Below are 23,811 nucleotides of genomic sequence, written 5' to 3' on the forward strand. Positions count from 1 at the left end.
ATAAACAAGAAAACAATTCACAATTTTGCAATAAATATGTATATATTATAGTGTATACTGTAATAAATATTCAAATAAATTCAGCCTCATTAGCATGAAAATGTTCATTCAAAACCATTAAAAATGAATAAATATGACAAACCCTGTAAATAGTACAAGAGGACACCTCGTCACCTTGGAATAATAAGGTTCTGTCTGCATTCTAAACGATTTTGAGATATTGATCTTCAAAGTTTTTGCATTGCATTTAGCAAACAGTTTATGTGTAACGGTTTTCTTTCATACATTAACATGACAGAGACCCTAAATGTACTCTAATTGCACATTATCAAAATTCTCTTCAATTTGCAAATTGGGATAAAATTAACGGTAAATGCACATAGAACCTTCTAATTCTAAAGTTATTTTCAGATTGGAATTATGAGATTCTATCTGGCAGATCATTAATGAAGCAGTACTTTTCAAGAAATACAATCAGTCTGCTTATTAATTTAATTAATTTTGTTTAAAATTATGTTAAAGTTCGTAAAAGTAACATTTTTGCTTTCTATAACATTTATTTAATATTTTAGGATGAATATTTTTTTCTTAAAAATATTTTGTCAAGTGCAGATGTTAATTTTATGTAATTAATATGGTAATATTTATTGAATTAAATGCTTTATATGATTTATTGAGTTATATGTATTGAATTATATGCCTCATGAATTAAATTAAGTATTTGCCTTTCAAGGCTTAATATCAAATTTAAAGACTTTAAAAGAAAACAGACAATGAGCAAATGAGTTGTTTAACAAACACTGAAAAAAAATGTTTCCCTGACTATATATAAACAAATTTAAAAAAAATCACATTTAATATATTATTTTTTTCTAAAAAACTGTTTCTTTTTCAACAATTTAACATTTCATCTCAATGTCAAAAAATGCTTCTAAATCATCACATTTACACACATATTTTCAGTTTCAGGTTTCGTCTCAATTTTGTGTGGTGCGGCATTATTTAGTCGACTCTGATTTTGTGTTTCTTCCTGGTCATTTCCGCGGTCAATCTGTGAAAAAACAAAAAAAAGCTGATCCCTATTGGTCCTTGTGCATGCATTCAAAATGCTAATTGGCTTACAGAAAGAACCTTAGAGCCAAGCTAGAGTTCAACTTTGTAGATAAAACCTTTTTTATTTTTTAAATAAAAAGTCTTGATGTTAACAGCTTTTACAAAAATATCACATAATGTAAATAAGTTGACATTTAATAAGAATATGTGAAAAAATGTCAGATAGAACCTTATAATTGTAAGGTAACATCAGTGGTTAAGCATCACTTTAAACACTTCTTTTGCTCTTGCAGCAGGGGCATCATGAGTGTTTTGGTTTGTTTGTTTTTTTCTCTGACAGGATCACCCAGTGTCTTCACACTAATGAATTCATCATTGGTTTTTCACCCTGCAAACACTCATTTGGTAATATAAATAGATGCTGGCACCTGTGAGTGTTTCTCGGATTGATCTAAACCATGAAAAATCATGATATTTCATCCAATATATCAGCACACAGTTTTTAGTGTCTAAACTTAAAGACTTTTTAACATGTTCCCCAATAATAATTTTTTGCTCTCAGCTATCTATATTATGCTGTAATCTCCTTTATTGTTTTCTTAGTTGAGTGGATGCTGAATAATTAAAGAAGCATTATTTATTTGACATCTCTAGTGGTTAGAAGGGACAGTTCACTGTATGCACGGTATACAAACATTGTTTAACATGCTCTGGTCAAATACGTGTTATGTTCAAATGTTAAGAAGAGAGTCAACCATAAAGTGTGCTAGATGCTTGGCGTTGACATGAGGGCAAGGTGTCCTGCAGTACCAGTCTGTGTGTTTCACCCTCAGGCTGTGTGCAGTGAACCAGACAAAGAGCAAGCCAGAGAAGAGATAGGAAGAGATGAGAGCCGATCAGTCTGATGCTCACATCTTCACGGTTACTGTAGCTCACTCTGACAGGCCTGTCAAGAGAAAGTGTGATTTGATTGTTGACAGGAGCACTGTTTGTGTTCGAGTATAGATATTCACCTCCGATCTTTGTAATAGGGTTGGACAATATATTGCAAAATTATTGCTATCAAGATAAGAGTATATGCAATATAAATATCGCAGACGTGTGGTAAATTACATTCGTTTTATGCATTGGTATTTATCTAAATTTGACCAATCAGATGGGGCCTTACTATCTTTATTTAGAAAAGAAATGTACAATATGAATCAGAAAGTAATCTGTAAAGGACTGGAATGCAAGTACATACAATTACAAAGTGATAAGAACAATAAGTAACGAATGAGAAATAGAAATATCATTTTGTTTTTTAAATATAGAAATGGGAAGTACAAAATTAAATAAAAAACACAGAAAGCATCAAAGCTTAACTTACTGGAAGCATGATATTTTCATAAGTTTCTATTAAGCGTTTAAGATTTTTTTGTTGTTCGATAAACATAGCTTTAAGTAATGAATCAATTTCAATTAAGAAATGGGCAAACGAGGGAGAGGATTTAAGAAATGTTTGTTTGTTGATAGAATTTAGCATGAAATTTAAAAAAGATATATATATTTATTTATTTATTTATTTATACATCATTTTTATTTTTGGGATTAGAATAATAACAAATAATATCTTTCAAGTTGAAGATTTGTTTCATTGATTGTGATTTATTTAAATAATTATGTAAATCCAACCAACTTTTTGTGAGATTTTACATGTAAAAAACATGGGAGTCAAAGTTTCCTCATTTTCCTGATAGGAAGAACAAGTAGTATCTCCAATATCAGTACATTTTGAGATAAATGCATTGACCTGGTATATTTTGTGTAGAATTTTAAAATGAATTTCCTTTGCTGTGTTTGGGATTACATATTTATATGGGAGAAGACATGTTCTTTTCCAATTAATATCTTGCATTAACGCTGACCAATATGATTTCCCTCTTGGAGTGATCTGACTTTTTTTTGTTAGAGAATTCCAAGTATAAGTTTGTCATTGCATTTCTTATCATATATACTAATGCCTTCTAATAATAAGGAGGGTTCTATGGTTATTACTATATTTATACCCACCTCCCTAGTTGCTGTTTTGCTATTGGCTTGAGTGGCCCAAAACCGAACCCAATGCTGAAAATAAATGCATACGGCAGGAGTCTTGCTTTTAATACTTGTTGATTACAGTTTTTTTGTTTGTTTTTATTGCTTTTACTTATTAGTTGTTTCCTTTTCTATTTTCGTCTCTGTTTTTAGCGCTCCTATGTACAGCACTTTGGTCAACTTCGGTTGTTTTTAAATGTGCTTAATAAATATTGTACTGTATTGAGTCGAGATAAGAACGGAAATGACGATAGCCAATCAGAATATCTGTTGACAGTGTTTTAAAGACTAATGCTTTGCGCTTTGACAGTTTTTAAGTCTAAATAGAAGAATTAATTGGATCTGAAAAATATCTTTTACCTGTTTATTTTAATATCGTTCAATAAATAAATGTTTCTAGTTAAATGTTTCATCAAAAAATACTGTTATGTCAATACTTAACAATATCACATATTTTTCCATTATCATACAGCCCTACTCTGTAACTAATTTTCCTAAAACCCCAGATCAGAACAGCTCCTCTGTTGGCATATTCTTTTTTGTGTGTTTGTGTGTGATGTTTTCCTCAGAGCTGGGATTTTGAGATAATGAAGTGTGAGTGCTGACCAAACACTGTCCACTGTTGTAATGCAGTAAGACATCTGCTGGGCAGCCTCTGATTCACTGTCACTTCACAAACACTGATGCCTCCAGCATACCAGCACTGCTGACACTTATTACATAAATGTCTTCATCTCTGTCTTTTAGGAAGGGTGTGAGTGAGGACAGAGTGAGTCTGGAGGACAGAGAGCAGGCCAAGCGGATCGTCTACTCTGTGGTTTATGGAGCTGGTGAGAACTGTTAGCCATGATGATGCACTTTAAACTACACATTGTCCATTTTCATATTTGATAGAAGTCTAGCCTTTAAATGTGCCGTTTGGCTTCATTTGACTTCACGCCTTCTCTCCAGGGGCTGTTGCTTGCAGGATTATGAAGTCCTGCACGCTGCAGCCTTTGCTCATTGGCAGTCCCCTAAGGGGTAAATACCATGTTGCTAATTACTGTAGAGCTGCTAGAAAATGACATCCTGACAGAGCTGATTGGGTTATGGCACTAGTGAAGTCCCAAGCTTACTTGCAACATTCATACGGTACATACGATTTGAGTCAAACAGCAGCAAAAATGATGAAACAACAGGGATGAAGGAAATGATTACATGTTCACCAAGCCTGCATTTATTTGTTGTGAATACAGTAAAACCATGTGGACATTTTATTACATTTAAAATTAGAAATCTTCTTTAATTTGTTTTAAAATATAACTTTTTCCCATGATGACTAGTTTGAATATTTAACATAAGCTGCTCCTGCATAGTTAAATGCATTATAATATTATATTATATATTATAATATATAATATTTAGTAATGGGGCTTACTATTTTTGTATAAACTGAACATTTCTTTAGACCGTTTAGGGCAGAGGTGTCCAAACTTAGTCCTGGAGGGCCGGTGTCCTGCAGAGTTTAGCTCCAACTTGCTTCAACACACCTGCTAGCATGTTTGTAGTATATCTAGAAAGAGCTTGATTAGCTGGTTCAGGTGTGTTTGATTAGGGTTGAAGCTAAACTCTGCAGGACACCAGCCCTCCAGGATCGAATTTGGACACCCCTGGTTTAGCGGGAAAACAATTGACATGAAATATAACTTTTGTCACGTTATTATTTTATCTACTATTACTTTTGTTTACTGTCATGTTTAATTGCAAAATAATATTTTTTTTTTTATTCTCAAACTTTTGAATAGCAGTGTACATTTTAAGAAAAGATTTAAAAATAGAAGTCTTAAAGGAGAAAATTGTTCATTTATAAACAAAAAACAAAAAAATGAAGTAAAATAGAATTCAGTATGTTTAAAAATATTTGTGTATTCGTTCAGACTGAAGCGATTGTTAGAGTACATCCAAAATTATTAAATAAAACTTTATACAATTGCTCACTGCAAAATAAAATTTAAAAACTTTTATGTAGTATAATGATCAGTGTTGAGGAAAGTTACTTTTGAAAGCAATGCATAACAATATTGAGTTACTTCCCAAAAAAGTAACTAGTTGCTACTTGCTCCACTTGTTACTTTTTATGGAAAGTATTGCGTTACGGTACTTTTGAGTTAATTTTTCATACCTGCATGAGACTTGATCTCTTTTGGAACTTGCTGGGTATTTTTCTTTTTTTTTAAATAGAGGAGGTCTGCATTTAAAAACACACTGTATAACCTACACCTTCGTTTACCTTAAACTAATTTTAAAAAAGGTTAGAATAGTGAGAGAGCACTTCCTGACGCTATACATGCCGTATATACAGATTAATGAAAGTTGAAAGCAACTTTTTGTCTTATAGTTCAGTAAACTTACTGTCCATTGAGACAATCCCTGTTCTTCCATGTGTTCAAAAAAATGAGAAAACATCCATCACAGAAATGTAAGGCTCTGCCATCTTGGTTTCTGTCTGTTCCCGCAGGGAGCTCATTCATTTTAATTCAGCAAACTATTTTTAAAAGTGGATTAATTAATCTAAAAAGTAACTTTAGTTGCATTTTAATAACAGTAACTTTTAAATAGTATTTATTCATTACTATAATACATTACTATACATAATATGGTCACCATGTTCTCATTATCACATGACTGATCCTCATTAGTTAAGTCATAAAGTGGCCATGGTATGCAGTAGGTCACCAAGGTGCTTTTTTTGCACACTCTGAGTGCTGTAAATTTAGACATACTTCTTTTGTAACATGCTCTTTTTCACCAATTTCGGGCATAACTAAAGGCAAACCATAGATATCTAAAAGGATTTTTTTTTCAATGAAAGAGAAAGGTGTTTGATACCGATGGAGGGAAAAAAAAAAAAGTTACTCAGACCTGAGGGCATTGCTCTAAGTCGAATGTAGAGAGCCAGATTGTTCATAGTAGTCACTAACAGAGATCTTCTAGAATGTGGCCTCCCTGGCTACAACCTCACTAGACAAGAATCTTATTGTGTGCGTGTGTGTGGACACAAGAGAGAAACCCAAAGGAGGGTATCACTGTTCCACTTTACTTTTAACTGGGTCAGCTTTAATGCATCTGTGTGTTTTTTTTCTCTCTAGTTTATATATATTTTTACCTCATTATTTCACACGTGGCTCACCAACATGTGTGTGTGTGTGTGTGTGTGTGAGATTGAAGTTGTTGAATACAGAAAAATCCATTTACTGTGCTCTTAGAAAAGCACAAAGCTTATTGTGACAGAATGAAACTCTTTTAAACCATACTTTAATTTCGGGATAACCGAGAAAGACAGAGACAGTGCGAGGAAAGGAAATAATGAGTTACTGAGCGCTGGGAGAGAGTGAGTGAGAAAAGAGGGGGTGAGAGAGCGCCACAGTGTCAGCATATGTTGTTAATCTTGCAGAAAGCGACAGGTTGCCATGGTTACCGAATACTAAAAAGATGTGTAGCTGTAGCATAGAAGACAAATAAAAAAAAACGCCCTCACACGGGGGAGGGGTGGACAAACACACGCACTAATAACTGGGTCAGAATATAAGAGGCAAACTATCGAGCATCCCAGAGAGGAGAGAGATTTTTAGCGATGGAGGAGCCTGGAGTAATTAGGCAAAAAAGAAGCGCACTAGAGAGCAAGTGATCTCAATCCCTGGCAATGTACAGCGACACACTCTTCATCATTTCTGTGTGCTTCCTCTAATATTTATTTCCCTCTTCATATGCTTGATATATTCATCTCCCTCTCTCTCTCTCTCTCTCTCTCTCTCTCTCTCTCTCTCTCTCTCTCTCTCTCTCTCTCTCTCTCTCTCTCTCTCGCTGTGTCTAGAAATAATCTCATTTACAGGCAGACAGAAGGTCAGATGAAAATGAGCCTGAGTCTTGCTAGTGTGTGAACTCTGTCCTACTTTATTCAACAGGTCACTGTGCGTAAAACAGGCAGCATGGGATACAGCGACGTCACGTAACTAGCTAGTTGTATTATTCTTGTGGTATCTATTTTGATTGATTGGATTATTGCACACTTTCTATTGAAAAAATAATATACATCAGATGTGACATTGCTTTCTAGGTATTTATTAGTGCTGCCTTCTAAGCAGCAGTGTTTTTGTAACGCTATAATTAGGGCTAGCAATCTGAACAAACCATTAGACCCAAGTATTGAATTCTAGCACAGCTTATTTGTTCTTGATATGATGATTCATCAAATTATAGGACTTACCGTGGAGTTGTGTGCAATTGTTGTTATTCATCATATAGATGTTATTTATCTCAGTGATTATATGAAAGATGATAAGTGTCTCAGACTATTGAAAGGTTTGTGCTTGACAAGAATGTTTAAAAACATCACTTAGGCCGTGCTTATTTAGTTAAAAACATTCAATTCACCTTTATTTGTATAGCGCTTATATAATGTAGATTGTGTCAAAGCAGCTTCACATAAAAGGTCACAGTAAATAGGAACAGTGTAGTTCAGTTTGTAGTGTTTAAGTTCAGTTCAGTTTAGCTCAGTTCAGTGTGGTTTAATAATCACTACTGAGAGTCCAAATACTGAAGAGCAAATCCAACGATGCGCAGCTCTATAGATCCCGAACCATGCAAGCCAGTGGCGACAGCGGAGAGGGAAAAAAAACTTCACTAAAGGCGGAAGTGAAGAAAAAAAACCTTGAGAGAAACCAGGCTCAGTTGGGCACGACCATTTTAATTTCTCCGCTGGCCAAACGTCTTGTGCAGAGCTGCAGTCTCAGTGGCGGAGGCTGGAAGCTGGCCTCAGCGAAGACTCGTCTGTCTCTGGAGCGTCATAGGAAACAGTCTCATGTTCTCCACTCTTCCATGACCATCGCAGTAGTTGTTCAGGATTCGGCCAGGTCCAGGATATGGAAACCTTGGGATCATCTCGTCGTTGGTCTTGGATCGAATCAGTGACTCTGCATAGTCTGAGGGCCTCGGGAAGAGTATCCCCAGGCGGAAATGGAGAATAAAGAAAATAATTAGCGTAGCTGATGTTCACAGTGTATATCAGCAAGATGCATAACCTGTGTGGAAGCCCCCTAAGTGGTGCACTAAGTGTATGCTTTACTTAACAGATAGGTCTTTAATCTAGTTTTGAATTGGGAGAGTGTGTCTGAGCCTCGGACGTTATCAGGAAGGCTATTCCAGAGTTTAGGAGCTATAAAGGAGAAGGCTCGACCTCCTTTACTCGACTTTGCTATTCTAGGTACTACCAGAAGCCCTGAGTTTTGAGATCTTAAAGAGCGAGTTGGATTGTAGCGAGACAGAAGATTGGTTAGATAAGCAGGAGCTAGATTATTTAAAGCTTTATATGTAAGAAGCAATATTTTAAATTCAATACGAAACTTAACAGGCAGCCAGTGTAAGGAGGATAAAATTGGGGTGATGTGATCAAATTTTCTAGACCTGGTTAGAACTCTGGCAGCTGCATTTTGTACTAATTGAAGTTTGTTAATAGAGGATGCTGGGCAGCCAGCAAACAGAGCATTACAGTAGTCCAGCCTAGAAGTCATAAAAGCATGGACTAGCTTTTCTGCATCTGAGATGGATAGCATACTTCGTAACTTAGCTATATTTCTCAGATGAAAGAAAGCAGACATGACATTAATACTTTTTTATAAATATTAAAATCTTAGCAATTTAGATATGTGATGGCAAAGCTAAATTTTCAGCACTCAATATATACAGTGGAGGAAATAAGTATTCAACACTTCACCATTTTTCTCAGAACAACAACAAAAAAGGTGCTGTTGATTTGACATTTTCACCAGATGTTGATAACCAACAAAATATATAAATGAAAAGAAAACAAATCTAATTAGTTTACAAATTCAGTTATGTGTAACATTATATAAATTGACAAAGGAAAAAAGGAAAAAGTTCCTCAAGAAAAGGGAGGTGTAGAAAGGCGATGAAGGCCCAGGCCGCAGCTGAAATCTCTCAGTAGTTATTCAGCAACCCTCTGCTCTTTCTCATTGTAAATTAATATTAGCTGCTTCAGTCCAACATCTACATATTAGCAGGATGATGAAGATGAAACCAGAGTGGACGTTTCAGCAAGACAATGATCCAAAACACAGCCAATGAAACTGTATGTAGAATGTAGTCGCATGCATTGCTCAGGTGTGATTGTTTTCACAGACTTCAACAGAGTGTAAAAACGTTGATGGTTCTGTGGGTCTCTTCTATCCAAACTGATCTTTATTTTGAATTTTATATATTGGATTCGATTCAGGTGATTGGCTGGGCCATTCTACAGCTTGATTTTCTTTCTCTGAAACAATGTGAGAGTTTCCTTGGCTGTGTTTTGGATCATTGTCTTGCTGAAATGTCCACTTTATCATCTTCATCATCCTGCTAATATGTTGATGTTGGACTGAAGTAGCTAATATTAATTTACACTGACCAAGGGCAGAGGCTTGCTGAATAACTACTGAGAGATTTCAGCTGCTGTCTGGGCTTTCACTGCCTTTCTACACCTCCCTTTTCTTCATGTGTTCAACATTTTTCCCTGTGCCATTTCATTTTACTACACATAACTTCATTTGTAATCTAATTAGTTTAGTTTTCTTTTCATAAATGTACTTCTTTGGTTATCAACATCTCATCAACAGCACCTTTAGAAATATGTTTTCTAAGAAAAAAGGTGGCGTGTTGAATGCTTGTTTCCCCTACTGTACATATATATACCATATGTATATCTATAAAGTTCATTAAAAATATAAGTAGAGGCAAAATCAGTGCTCAGTTGCATGTTTTTACGCCGTTACATTTGTTGTCATGGTAGTTGTCGTCATGGCAACATCAGGGGAATTGGTTGCTCATTTGAACCCTTTTCTCGCCAATCATTCTGTGCCTCATTTCATCTTTTTTTGTCTCACCTTGAACTGTTTTGAGCTTGGGATATTTCTGTTCTCTTTTGCTATTGTCTACTGACTCTCTCTCTCTCTCACTCTCCGTATTTCTCGCATACAGGAAGAGAGCGGTTATCTGGTATTCTGGGTGTGAGTGCAGAGGAGGCCAGTCGTTTTCAGGACTCTTTCCTTCAGACATATAGAGAGGTGCCGGCCTTCATCCAGCACACCATCCAGCACTGCCAGAGTCACGGTGTGTTTGATTAACACTATAGATGTCAAGAAATGAAGCACCTCACAGTGCTGTTTGTATAAAACTGCAGCTAAGACACACTGATATTACTCACATCATGCTTTTTACTCTAAGGTGTTAAAATGCTCACAGCCATTCTTTCACAATCACTTCTCTGACATTGCAGTTTCCTAGAACCATATTCTGCCTTTGTTTGTTACAGTGTTGCTTCAAAACTGTGCAGTAATATAAAAAGTACACTTTGTTTTGTGTGGCAATGAAAAACAGAGGACAGGACACTTAAATAGGACAATTATATGGCGTCTCATAAAAATTTTAGGCCTTAAAGTCTCAAATTCAAATCTTAAATCATTTTAAACAGGTCTTAATTTTTCTCTGTCCATGTAAAGCTGTACCCAATCGGGCCAACACCCATCCAATCACTATCATTCAGACAAAGGTTTATTTATTAACTCTTATTTATGACCTCTATTTACCAACCCTATTTCTATTTATAAACATATTGTTTAATTATTTTGATGGTCCATTTGAGTATTAGTAGACTGTCTGCTTAATATCTGTTGATATTGCTCTGTCTCTGCTCAGACATTTAACTGACTATAAGAAACTTTGCAAGTACATGTCATCTTACACTAAACCTTACCCCAACCTAACAGTCTACTTATAATCTAATGCGAATTAGTTGACTTGAAGATGCAATGTAACAAACAGACCATCAATATAAAGTGTGACCTAATGTTTTAACTGGGCCATTAGAAAAAAATCCTTAGCTTTTAGTCTTGTGTAAGTCTTGAGATTTCATTCATAATGGTCTTAAAAAGGTCTTAAAAAGTCTTTAATTAGACTAGATGAAACCTTTAGAAACCCTGGTTATTGGTTCAATGCTGTTATGTTAACTTTATTTGAAATGGTCAGTAGTAGTTTAGTAAGTGTCTTTTAACAGCCAATTGAAAGAAAAATATTTGCCTTTGCATCTTGTCCTTTAATGAAATCTCCTTATCAGGTCAAGTTTGAAAGGGATACAAATGTTATGGGAACTAGCAGCACTCCCTCTTAGCAATGAAATATTATTGACTCTTTCTAACTGTACTTGTGCCATCGAACATTTTGTAAATTTAACTACATCCTTCAATCACAAAATAAGTCAGAATTATTATAAAAAAGTATACATTGTCAGTGTCAAATCACACTGTAAGGTATGCTGAAACTTTCAATGTTCAGGGAGTCACTCATCCAGGACTAATAGTTCCTACAAGTGCCCTCATTACAGGATCAATACTGTATTCCTCTGGCACAGCAACAGAGTACCTGCTATCATTTTTGCTCGGGTTCTGAGAGGGAGAAAAGAGTTTTTTGTTAAATGAGATGGAGAACCGCTGTTCTAGAACAGGGAGTTCCAGCAGAAGCGTGATATTGTCTAATCTACAGCTCATGGAGACTCTCTGTGCCGCCTTTTGATTTTATGTAGAGAGACAAGACGCATACAGCGTCTTTCTCAAAGTTGAAAAGGAGAATAACATATTCTCTGCTAATGCATGCTGTGATGCAGCGATCTCAAAATGTGTTTGGACATTTGGGATAATTCTTAAAAACGATAGTTGTCATCATTCACTCACTCTCATGTTATTCTAAACCTGTCTGACTCACTAGCTTCAAAGCCAAATCAGGTTGATTTAATTCAATTCAATTCAATGAGCTTTATTGTCTATCCCACAGGGGTTGGAAAACTGTTTTTAGACATAGGCTCACACACAACAGCAAAACATAAATACACTGACCAGGGTATCCGCAGGGTCTTAAAGTCTTGAAATGTCTTAAATCTCAAAAGCTAAGTTTTAGGCCTTAAAACGTCTTGAATCTACTGAAATACTGTGTTGTAGGTCTTAAATATTATTATTTTTTATCTTAATTTTCCTTTGTTCATTTATAGCTACCCTATCTATTTGGATAAAAGCGTCTGCTAAATGACTAAATGTAAATGTAAATGTAAATCTGGCCATTAACACCTATACAATCACCAACAATTTCAATCTCAGTAAAACATTTCACTTTTTATTTAAAAATAGCATTTAATAACTTTCCTTAAAGTAACATTTGTTTAACAGTTCTCCATTTATTTACTGAAGATACTGACAAGGCCTAGATTTTTATTATTATTATTATTATTATTATTATTATTATTATTATTATTATTATTATTATTATTGTTGTTGTTGTTGTTGTATTATTAATTGTATTAAATTATAAAAAAAAAATTTAATAGGACATATGAAAATCTTTTCCAACTGGGATATTCAAATAAAATCCTTAGCATTTAGCCCTGTTTAAATCTAAAATTTCATTCATAAAGGTCTTAAAAATCTCTTTAAAAGTTTAAATTTAACTTGGTGAAACCTTTACACCATCTACCAGATGGAAGTAACTTAAAGGAACCATGTAAAGGATGGGAAGAGCCTTCCACAATAGTGGAGATTGTTCTTTTTGTCGCTCCTATAAATAAATCAGTGAGAGGTGTTTGTCTCTCACCAGTTATTTTACTTACTACGTTTACTAGCCTTAAAAGTTTATTTTTGCTTTTAACAGAGAGGGAGTTAAACCAGCCAACAATGTTAAAAGTAGGGACAGATTCAATAAGTGATAAATTAGAATTATTAGCGCCCCTGTTTATTTTTTCCCCAATTTCTGTTTTACGGAGAGAAGATTTTTTTCAACACATTTCTAAAGATAATAGTTTTAATAACTCATTTCTAATAATTGATTTATTTTAGCTTTTCCATGATGACAGTAAATAATATTTGACTACATATTTTTCAAGACACTTCTATACAGCTTAAAGTGACATTTAAAGGCTTAACTAGGTTAATAAGGTTAACTAGGCAGGTTAGAGTTATTAGGCAAGTTACTGTATAATGATGGTTTGTTCTGTAGACTATAAAAAAAAAATTTACTTAAAGGGGCTAATAATTTTGACCTTAATGTTTTTTGAAAAAATAAAAACTGCTTTTATTCTAGCCGATATAAAACAAAAGACTTTCTCCAGAAGAAAAAATATTATCAGACATACTGTGAAAATTTCCTTGCTCTGTTACACATCATTTGGGAAATATATATTTTTTAAAAAACCTTTTTAAAAACTGTCTATCAAAAGAGAATTGAAAGTCAATTTCCACACCTAAATATTTAAAAGAACTCACCTGTTCAACTTCAACAATTAATTAAAGGGTCACAAAATTTTTGTATTTTGTTTGTCCCACAACACAATTATTTCTTCTTACTAATGTTAAGCTGCAAGGAATTCTCTGTTGTCCAACTTGTCATAAAATTGACAAAATTTGGATAATCATTCAATAACCGAGTATCCTTTACACATCCCACCAACGCTATATCATCTGCATACTTGATAAGTGTCTGATTTTCATAGTCAATCATTTATATACACTACTAAAGTGTGGGGTCAGTACTTTTTTTTTCCATGTTCTTTTTTTTTTTTTTTAATTACTCTGTTCATCAAGGCGACATTTATTAAATGTAAAAAAAATGTTAAATTGTTAAGTATTTATTACAAATTTAATAACTGCTTTCTTATTGTATGTAGTTTCAAATTAAATTATTACTCTAGTCATTATTGCTTTTATTTCTATTACCATTAATAATAATAACCATAATATTTAATATTAGAGTGATTTCTGAAGGGTCATGTGACTCTGAAGACTGGAATTATGAAGCTGAAAATCCATCTTTAAAATCACTGGAATAAATGATTAAATTAAATGATGAACTACTTTTGAACAGTTTGTTTATAGTGCAATTACATTTCACAATTTTACAACATGTACTGTATTTGTGATGAAATCAATGCAGCCTTGGTGAGCATGAGAAGCTTATTTTAACACATTTAAAATTCGTACTGACCCCAAACCTTTGACCGGTTGTGTAAATAGAAAATAAAATTGGGGATAAACCAAATCCTTGAGGAAGACCAGTATTTAACACCACATTCTCAGACTCATTAACTAATACATGCTGTCATCGATCCCGCAAGAAACTATTAATCCACAAAATGAGCTTTGGTGTATTTGCAAATCTTCCAATCGCTTCAAAACAATATCTACGTTCAGTGTATTGAAGGCAGAGGAGAAATCCATAAATAAGATCCTAACACTGCAATTTGCCGCATCCAAATATTTCCCAGCCTTATCTATCAGAGTGAGGGTGGCATCTTCCACTCCACGCCAACTCTATGCAAATTGCTAGGGGTCCAGTTTCCCAGCCATTGTCTGGGAGAGTTGTTGCAATTTTAGAGGAAAAAAAGCAAATTATTCACTTAGAAACTTAGAAAGTAAATCATTTCACATTTTTAAGAATAGTTTGGTATACTTTCATACAATTAGGTAGCTCATCTGACCTACACCTTATGCTTGACAGTAATTGATGTCATGCATCCATAAATAGCCATCAGGTGGTTAAAAGTAGGTCAAAACTGTTCGTTTAAAAATAACAATAAATATTCACTCAAAAAAGCTTGTTTAATCTACTTATTTAAAATGAGCTGAAACAACACAATTCTTGAGGGTTTTTTTTGGGGGACAATTTAATTATTTTGTGTTCAATCAACTTAAAATTAAGGGAAAGCGATTTGACGTGAAGGGGTTGTGTGGAACCCAGTGTGTTTTGCATTGTTGTTTTATGGATAATTAAGAGTCTAAATATTTTTTTATATTTTAAATTGTCATCCGGCTATACACATTTTTAAATGTAATATAAACACCACTGACATGCAATGCTATAAGGATATACCAAAGACAAATACACAAACATTTTGCATTTAACACACATACATAGATGCACCACTTCTGCCCACAATCAACAATAGCAGTAGCACATTCCGGTCAAGTGTCATCGTGGTTGTTCCTACACCCGCGTTGAGCTGCGCACATTCCTGAACACTGTTACACATATACATATGGGGGATCTCTCTTTGTGGCCCATAACTCCTGGCGCTTTCTGTGCTTCTGGGAAAAAGATTTTCCGAATGAGTCCATCGGCTGACCTCACTCTTTTCCAACAGGGGTTTATGTGTAAAGCTTGACCCATTGTTTGACTTACCCCGGAATGCACTGGCATGAATGACTCCTAAAGAGTCTGTGTGTGAATGAGTGACTGAATATAATAAGGCTGAATGAGTGAGTAAGTTGCTGTTTGTGTGTTCTTTCTTATTGATGCCTTAGGTTTTGTCAGGTCCATAATGGGAAGGCGCCGTTTTCTCCCGCACATTCACTCCACTGACTGGAGCCTTCGAAACCAAGCAGAGAGACAGGCTGTCAACTTTGTGCTACAGGGTATTGTGTGCCTTTCTACTTGTGTTGGTAATGTTTAGCGCATCTGGGATTGTCACAGAGGCTCTGTGTTTCCCATCAGGCTCAGCTGCAGACCTAGCCAAATTGGCCATGATCAGAATCTGCTCCCAAGTGTCGTCTGACTCTCAAACTGCCAGGTATATTCATCTGTTCATCTTTCCACTCCTTCCCCTATTATGTTATGTATCTGAATTTTGTATGCACTTTTAAAAAAAATGAACTTTATAAATCAAAGGTTCTCTGTAAAGAACTTTTACAAATTTTTGTACTGTACAAAAAGACTTCACTGGGAAAGAGGCTATTAGAAATAATATGTTCTTTAATATAATATAACATGTTGTTTTTTTTACTGGACGTTTCTCTAAAGAATCAACAATGGTTATAGCATTGCTGCAAAAACTCAATTTAATTCTTTTTTAATTAATGCCTATGCTTACTCAAGCACTGTAAATAAAGTTGACTCAACTTAACATTTTAAGGCAAAAAACTTCAGGACATTTTTAAGTTTGTTCAACTTAAATCGAGTCAAGTCCAGTAATTGGGTTGAACTCAAATGTCCTGAAGTTTGTTGCCTTAATCTTAATTTGAGTCAACTTTTTTTTACAATGCGGAATGTTTTTTTATAATCATCCATTTGTTGTTAAAGGGCCATGAAAGCTCCCTCTTTCAGTTCAAGTCTACCTCAGAATTATTAAAAAAATACTTCATAATGGGCGTGGAGCTCTGCGAGTAAAGGGAGGAGTGTGCCGGCAAAACAGGGGGAACGGAACAGCTGTCAGTTGGCTCACAAAGTGAGATATAAACTGTGAGGAGACCCTTGATTTTGTAGTTTACAAAGTTAAAATGCTAAGAACTTAGTAGGTAATTTAATGCCCTGCTACATTTGTTATTCGTAATTTCATATGCACATAACCACAATTTGTTATATCATTATAAAGATAACCATGTAAACACTATAAATGAGGAGGACTTCTCTCCTCCTGAATCCCTGAGTCTGAAAGCTGATACAGTGGATAGCAGTGCAGCAGATCTCTTTCCCTGTCTATTTCAACCATTAGCCCTGCTGGTAATTTGGAGATTTTAAACATTTGCGCAAACAGCAGCACGGATATAGGCAATTTGTCTGAATGGTAACAAACTCAACTGATAAAAGACAAAGTCCGCCATTATCCAATTCTCGTACAGCTCTCCCGATAAAAATGCTTTGCTGTATTGGGCCTGACAGAATTGCAGTGAAAAACATGCAAATAAAACTGTGGATCATGGAAACAAACACATACGACCCATGCCGTGCAGACGCAGTCTCACCAAGTCATTGGGTCACAACATTGGTTGCCTTGATTTCGGAAAGCAGGTGCTCTCATGAATAATTAAGAAGCAGGGTCTTCTCAAAGGATAAGAAAACTCTGCTATGAAAAATAATGAGGAACCCAAGCGTTATCGCTCCACTAACAGATTCGCGCTACATCACCGATTTTGATCTCGCCCCAAAAATTATTTTAAATCCGGAATATGAAATTAGCTGACAAAAGCTCCAACTTATCCAATTAAAGCTGACAGGTGTTAACTTTGTCTTAACTGATGCTCAACACACACAAATCTATTAACATTTTTGCAAAAGTACTCCAGGGTGTCCTGGACTTTTAAAAATGTTCTGCAAAATTCATTGTTTTATGTCAGGAATAGTCGGTCTGAAAATTGTTTGTTAAAATAGCCCTGTACTGTATGTATTTAAAAAAAAAAAAGTTGACTCAAATTTTAAGGCAACAGACTTCAGGACATTTTTGAGTTTATTCTATGTAAAGCCAGTCAAGTGCAGTAATTGTGTTGAAGTGTGTCAATTGTGTGAAGTTTTTTTTTTACAGTGTGGATTGTTCTATTATGATCATCCATTTATTGTTAAAGATGCAAATTTGTCACAATGTTCGGCAAAATTCATTGTTTTATGTCATAAATAGTTAGTCTGGAAATTGTCATTATACTTAAACACTAAAAATGAATGAACAAATTAGATGTTAAATTAAATATATGAAATTGGTTCACTAAAGCATCCATATGGCATACACAAACTGAAAAAAATCAGACCCTCAATAGTCAATGTATAATTTACACACTGCATATTAGGGCTGCACAATATATAGTTTTAGCATTGATATCACAATGTGATCATTCGCAGTAGTCACATTGCGAATATATGCAATGTTGAGTCTGGATTATAATTTATCACTTCGCAAGAGTTTTTTGAGGCCTGTGACTGTATGAGGATTTTAAAAGCATACAGACATAAGAAATTGTACCATTTGTGACTTTTACGATTACAAAATAATGATTAATTTTATTGAATTGTTTACACAACGAAGACTATGCAATATTATTTTACATTTGATTATTCAAGTACTGCATGCCAAAAACAGTTAGACTAATTGGAAAACAATAAAAGACTGTTGATTTAATTTAATTTGTATCTTTTTCTTTGCGTTTATCTATGCTTGTAGATCGTCTATGATATTTATACAGATGCACTTGCCTACAGAATCTTCCCAATCAATCTTAAATTATCATTTTTTTTCCAAATAGTTATTCAAGTCATCAAGTGAAATTGTATTCATAATCACAATATATATATATAGATATATATATATATATCGCAGAATAAAAAAATTCGCAGTGTTAGATTTTTCCAATATTGTGCAGCCCTACTGCATATATGTATAGTAAAATCCCAATTAAATAACATTTCATATCAGTAGTACAATCACACAAAAACTGTCAGTTTGGTCCTTCCCATGCTTATTTGCATTATAATGTCTGAGCATGAGATTCTAACATCAGCTAAAGTGACACAATGTTACCGATTAACTCTTTTATTTAGAAGGCAGGGCATATCTTGCCATATACTGTTTTTTACAGTTTCTCCAATAGTAACTCAAGTGAACCATCATCAGTATACAGTAAAATCCTTAGTATCTTTCTCTAAAAAAGATGCTTTCTTATTTATGGATATCTTTTTTTTCTCATTGCGCATATCCTTGATCTTATCACTGTCTTTTTCTGCCTCGCCCCATCTGTGCGAATCTATCAACTTGTTGTGCAGAGCTATATATTACAGTCATTTATCTTTGTTAGCATCCCTCCCTCTTCATTCTTTCTCCTTACTCCTCCCTCCAAGTCTCTTTCCATTGCGTTCAGTGAGTATTAGGAGGTATGTCTGCAGTAGATGGCTTTCAGACCAATGTAGACCGCAAACATTACTGAAATGTTTAATGTAATATTACCGCCACACTCCAGGAACTAATCACATCAAGAGATGGTGGTCACGGTCAGGCTATTATATCGCCACATTAAGACTGATAGTCCTGTTTTAGTCTCTGTGTCTTTATCTTTTTAGGCTGGTGGCTCAAATCCATGATGAGCTGCTGTTTGAAGTGGAGATCTCACAATTGGACCAGTTTGCTGGTGAGGGAGAAGCCACAAATCATGCATTATTGCTCAGTTTGTAAAATAACTCCTTTATAAAAAAATACTAATGTCTGAAAATAAAAATTATATATATATATATATATATATATATATATATATATATATATATATATATATATATATATATACATCTCTATATATAATATCTCTATAGTATAAAATATCTCTATATATTTGTAGAGATATGCCTAAATTCAATATACCTTTACATTTAGTCATTTATCAGATGCTTTTGTCCAAACTGACTTACAATTGAGAAGGCATTCAACAATTCAACAAAAAGAAGAGTCAATACACACAAGAAGTACTGAGAGAGAAAGAGAGAAAGAAAATGCTTCTATTGGGGGTCTTAGTTTTATTCACTGGGTTTAGGTGCTCTCGGAAAAGATGAGTTTTTAGTTGTCATATATCATGATAATGAACATGCACAATATTGATATAATGGGCACTTCAAAATACTGTGATTAATTCTTTATTATTTAAACTTTTAGAGTGTCTTTTAAGAATAGCGAGATTGTTGTATTTGCACTGGTGTTCATCAAGTGGTGCTTGAAGATACAATAGGCGATTTGTTTTCAGACATGAACATTTTTGTGTTGTGCTGGCTTACCACATTAAAAATTAACTGACTATTCATAGGCCTTTTGTTTGTTAACTCTGTACAGTAATTTATTTGTTTACAGTTAATTAAATTCAGGTAAATGCAAAGATTACCACAAAAGCATTTATCAATTGTAGGTGTTGTTAATTTCTTAGTTAATGCCCAATAAGACATTAAGAAAGTAATATTTGTTCTATTAAATGGAGTTAATAAGTAATAAAATTCAGTTGTTTTAATGCAAACATTTCCTATTGTACTTTTGCGATTTTCTTACTTTAAAACGTTTCTTTACTCTGAACATGTACAGGGGGGAAAATAAGTATTGAACTGTCACCGTTTTTCTCAGAAAACATATTTATAAAGGTGCTGTTCACCAGATGTTGGTAACAACCCAAGAAATCCATATATGCAAAGAAAACTAAACTAATTAGATTACAAATGAAGTTATGTGTAATAAAATAAAATGACACAGGGAAAAAGTATTGAACACATGAAGAAAAGGGAGGTGTAGAAAGGCAATGAAGGCCCAGACAGCAGCTGAAATCTCTCAGTAGTTATTCAGCAACCCTCTGCCCTTTCTCATTGTAAATAAATATTTGCTGCTTCAGTCAAACATCTACATTGTCAAGATGATAAAGGTGAATCCAGAGTGGACATTTCAGCAAGACAGTGATCTAAGCACAGCCAAGGAAACTCTCAAATGGTTTAGAGCAGTGGGTCTCCTTTTATTAAGGATATGTATTATTGTCAGCCACTTTAAACATTATAAATAGTTTGAACATCAACTGCGCTTGCAGGTAAAAAAACAAAAACAAAAAATTCAACGTTTAAATTAAAATGTGCTTTTAAAAGTTGATTAAAGCTTGTGCTGTTCTTAAAAAGTAAAAAGAAAACTGCTGTACTTAAATGTAAAGTATTACATTGTAGCCTACTCATCAAAACCTGGAAATGTTGCTTGGATTTTATAAATATAGGCTATATGTCAAATTCATATTTATACAATTTTTGATGAATTTTGAAATATATGTTGCATGCACATATGACATATTTGTAAAACTTTTTTGAAACCTAAACATTAACTTGTATGATTGCTAGGGAACCCGTTTTTCTCAGAGGATGTCATGCTGACAAAACATTGCTGCACTCTGATACAAGTTTTATTTATGGAGAAAATTAAAAAGCATTGCAGTGTTTGGGTGTTCTGTGTTTGTCTGAGATGTAACAAGACAAACGGTAATTTTTCAAAAATCAAAGATTTTTCAAAATAAAAGATCGTTCAGGCTCAGATAATATACAAAACAGAAATAATTAATTATTTCTTGTGCAGATCGGTACCAATTGATCCACAACTCTGCAAGTTCCACGCGCCTCTTTCTTTAGTTCTGTGCCAATTGGATTAATTTTTAGCAGCTGTTGACGCGATGCACTAAAGTAAACATTCTAAGCGCACATCGCTTTGATTGTAGGCTTCAGAAAACAGTCAATGCTGATCACATCAGTGTTATTGTACGCATCAATGGATTAAAATTGTACTCATTTTTTCTTTCATTATTCAGCGATTCCTCTGTGTACAACTAAAAATAAGCCCACGTACCACTAGTGATACACGTACCACAGTTTGAGAACCACTGGTTTAGAGAGAGAAAATCAAGCTGTAGAATGGCCTAGCCAATTATCTGACTTGAATCCAATAGAAAATTTCAAATAAAGATTGTATTTGATAGACGAGACCCACAAAACCATCAATATGACACCTGAGCAATGCATGGCACTTCATTCTCCAAATGAGAAGCTGCCATGACCAAAAAAGCCTTTTAAATTAAAAGTTAAATACATTTTCGTAGTTCAGTACTTTCTCCTTGTGTCATTCCATTGTTATTACACATAATTCATTTTTCAGATTTTTGTTTTATTGTATTTGTGTTGTTTGGGTTTTTACCCAAATCGGGTTCAATTCCATGTCAACAGCTTCTTTAAAAATATTATTTCCAGGAAAAAACATGACGTGTTCACTACTTATTTTCCCCGCTGTATATAATAAAGTAACTCACCATGTTTTAGTTAATATATACGTTTTTAATAGTTTTATAGTGTTTGTTTGTATTAGTCACTAGTAATAAACCTGACGTTTAGCTCCAGATGTGGTCAGTAAATGGCATTTACCTAATGTTTAACTTTGAAAACCTTTTGACATATTCGCCATTTAAATATTGTGATTCTAATGTTGGTGAACAGTGTTGGTGAAGAAGACTATGGAATCTCTTCAGCACTTTGAAAACTTGGATGTGAATCTCTCTGTAAGTGAACTCCCATGCTTCAATATCAATCAATTACCTTAACATGAAAGTAACATTCTGTGATCTACCCAGTGTCTCCTTTGTTGCTTCAGACACATTTTAAAGATCTAATAGAAACCTTAATCATATTAGACAGACTATCAAACATCTGTCCAATCTAATGGCCATTCACTGTGTCACAGCGTGTGATTGGTAACCTAATTAAGCAGAACTGCATTTCCAGCTGATCTTCCCTCCTACAGCCTGGCTAAACAATGCAAGAGATTTGTGTCAGAAGACTCTGGTGATTTCTCTGTGTTCTCAGGTACCTCTCAAAGTCTCGCTGTCCACAGGAAGATCATGGGGTTCAATGTGCGAGATGAATCTTTCCTGCACCACTACAGCAACTTCTGCCTGAGTCTCCCGCTCTTCCTCTCCATCCTGTAACTATGGCAACCGGGCAGCTGCAGTTCCCAATTCTTGTTTTCGCTGATGTATCCAAGGGTAGCGGTAGGATCAGGCTGGATTGTACCAGTTTTTTTGGAGGGGGGCTTCCCTTGGTTCATTTTTAATTTTTATAGTGTGGGAGGCTCTTCTCGCTAGTACCTTTTCATAAGAACTAGCTTTTAAAAGCTTTGGCTTTGTTCAGTTAGTGTGTTTGATCGTCCGAAATGTTCTTCAGTACATCTGTCCACACAATTGTTATATTTAGATTCATTATTGGCTTGATGAGCCGGTGGTGTTGCTATCGGTTTCTCAGCTGCTGTGATGGAACGTCTGTCTCCTGATGAATATTAATAAACTCAGTTCCTCATCTAGTTAGTCTAGCTCACTTCATTTGAAACCTGCTTATCTTATCTCTTCCGTTTCCGTGGCACCTCACAAGTCATTTAGCAGCCGCTCACTGGCCTTTCTCCACATCTCATTTGTGTACACACAGTCTACAAAACTGACCCAGATTTTCACTGTCCCTTTGTGGCGTCAGATCTTCAGTGCCCCTTCACAATGCCCCCTATCACTCCAAATACACCCCTGAAAAATGTGTTTTCAGAGATGTGTGTGTTTTTTCTATCCTCTCTTTTTCTCTCTCTCTCTATCTGAATGTCATGATATCCCTGAAAGCCTTTTTGTAAAGGTCTGGCACTGAGAAGTATACACCTTTTATTCTGCTAGGTCATGATCTGTTTGTTCCTCCAGAGTCATTAAATAATTCTCTACATCACTGACATGTGGTGGAGGAGAAGGTCCATTAAGATATGTAATGGGGTATAAATAATTGGATTGAATTAATTGAACTAATTATTTGAGCCTTCCATATTGAATGAGCTGTATGTAAGAAATGTCATGTATTAATTACTTTTGAAAATATATGAACAGCTTGTATTAAAACTTAAAGAACATAACCTTCCCTTTGCTGGGTAATGACATTAATGCATGCTCCCAAGAACCTCTTTCACATTGGATGACACATAAAAATAAATGCTAATACAATGTTCAAGATAATATATAAATGAGTAGTCTCGGACACATTATAATCGTTATAATTGATATAAACATTATAATCATATAATTTGCCAAATTAGTGAAATAAATGGCCAAACTACCAAATAATACCTGCCATAAGTATAATAGCATTCACAAAAAAACATTTAGATTGTAGGCCAAACTGTCCAGCCCTAACTCTTTCCACCACTACAAATACCCATGATCAGATGCTTACTTAACTGCTGCTTTCTCACAGCAGCCGTTTTGTTGTTTATTTTGTTATTGAGACAAAAGAGTGCAGCACATATTCACATATTTTTTATCAACGAACAAAATTCTT

General features: G+C 34.5%; 1 protein-coding gene across 1 annotated transcript in view; it reads left to right on the plus strand.

The window, feature by feature from the left end:
• poln (polymerase (DNA directed) nu) overlaps positions 1–22,737 on the plus strand; it is a 59,822-nt gene extending 37,085 nt beyond the window's left edge. Inside the window, exons 19-25 of the mRNA XM_056462803.1 lie at positions 3,877–3,959; positions 10,141–10,272; positions 15,501–15,611; positions 15,691–15,766; positions 19,018–19,085; positions 21,946–22,007; positions 22,312–22,737. Coding sequence (XP_056318778.1) covers positions 3,877–3,959; positions 10,141–10,272; positions 15,501–15,611; positions 15,691–15,766; positions 19,018–19,085; positions 21,946–22,007; positions 22,312–22,404 — 625 coding nt within the window. The 3' untranslated portion in view covers positions 22,405–22,737. The remainder of the gene's footprint in view (positions 1–3,876; positions 3,960–10,140; positions 10,273–15,500; positions 15,612–15,690; positions 15,767–19,017; positions 19,086–21,945; positions 22,008–22,311) is intronic.
• Positions 22,738–23,811: the final 1,074 nt, after the last annotated feature.

Source organism: Danio aesculapii, chromosome 7, assembly GCF_903798145.1.
Source record: "Danio aesculapii chromosome 7, fDanAes4.1, whole genome shotgun sequence".
Lineage (NCBI taxonomy): Eukaryota > Metazoa > Chordata > Actinopteri > Cypriniformes > Danionidae > Danio > Danio aesculapii.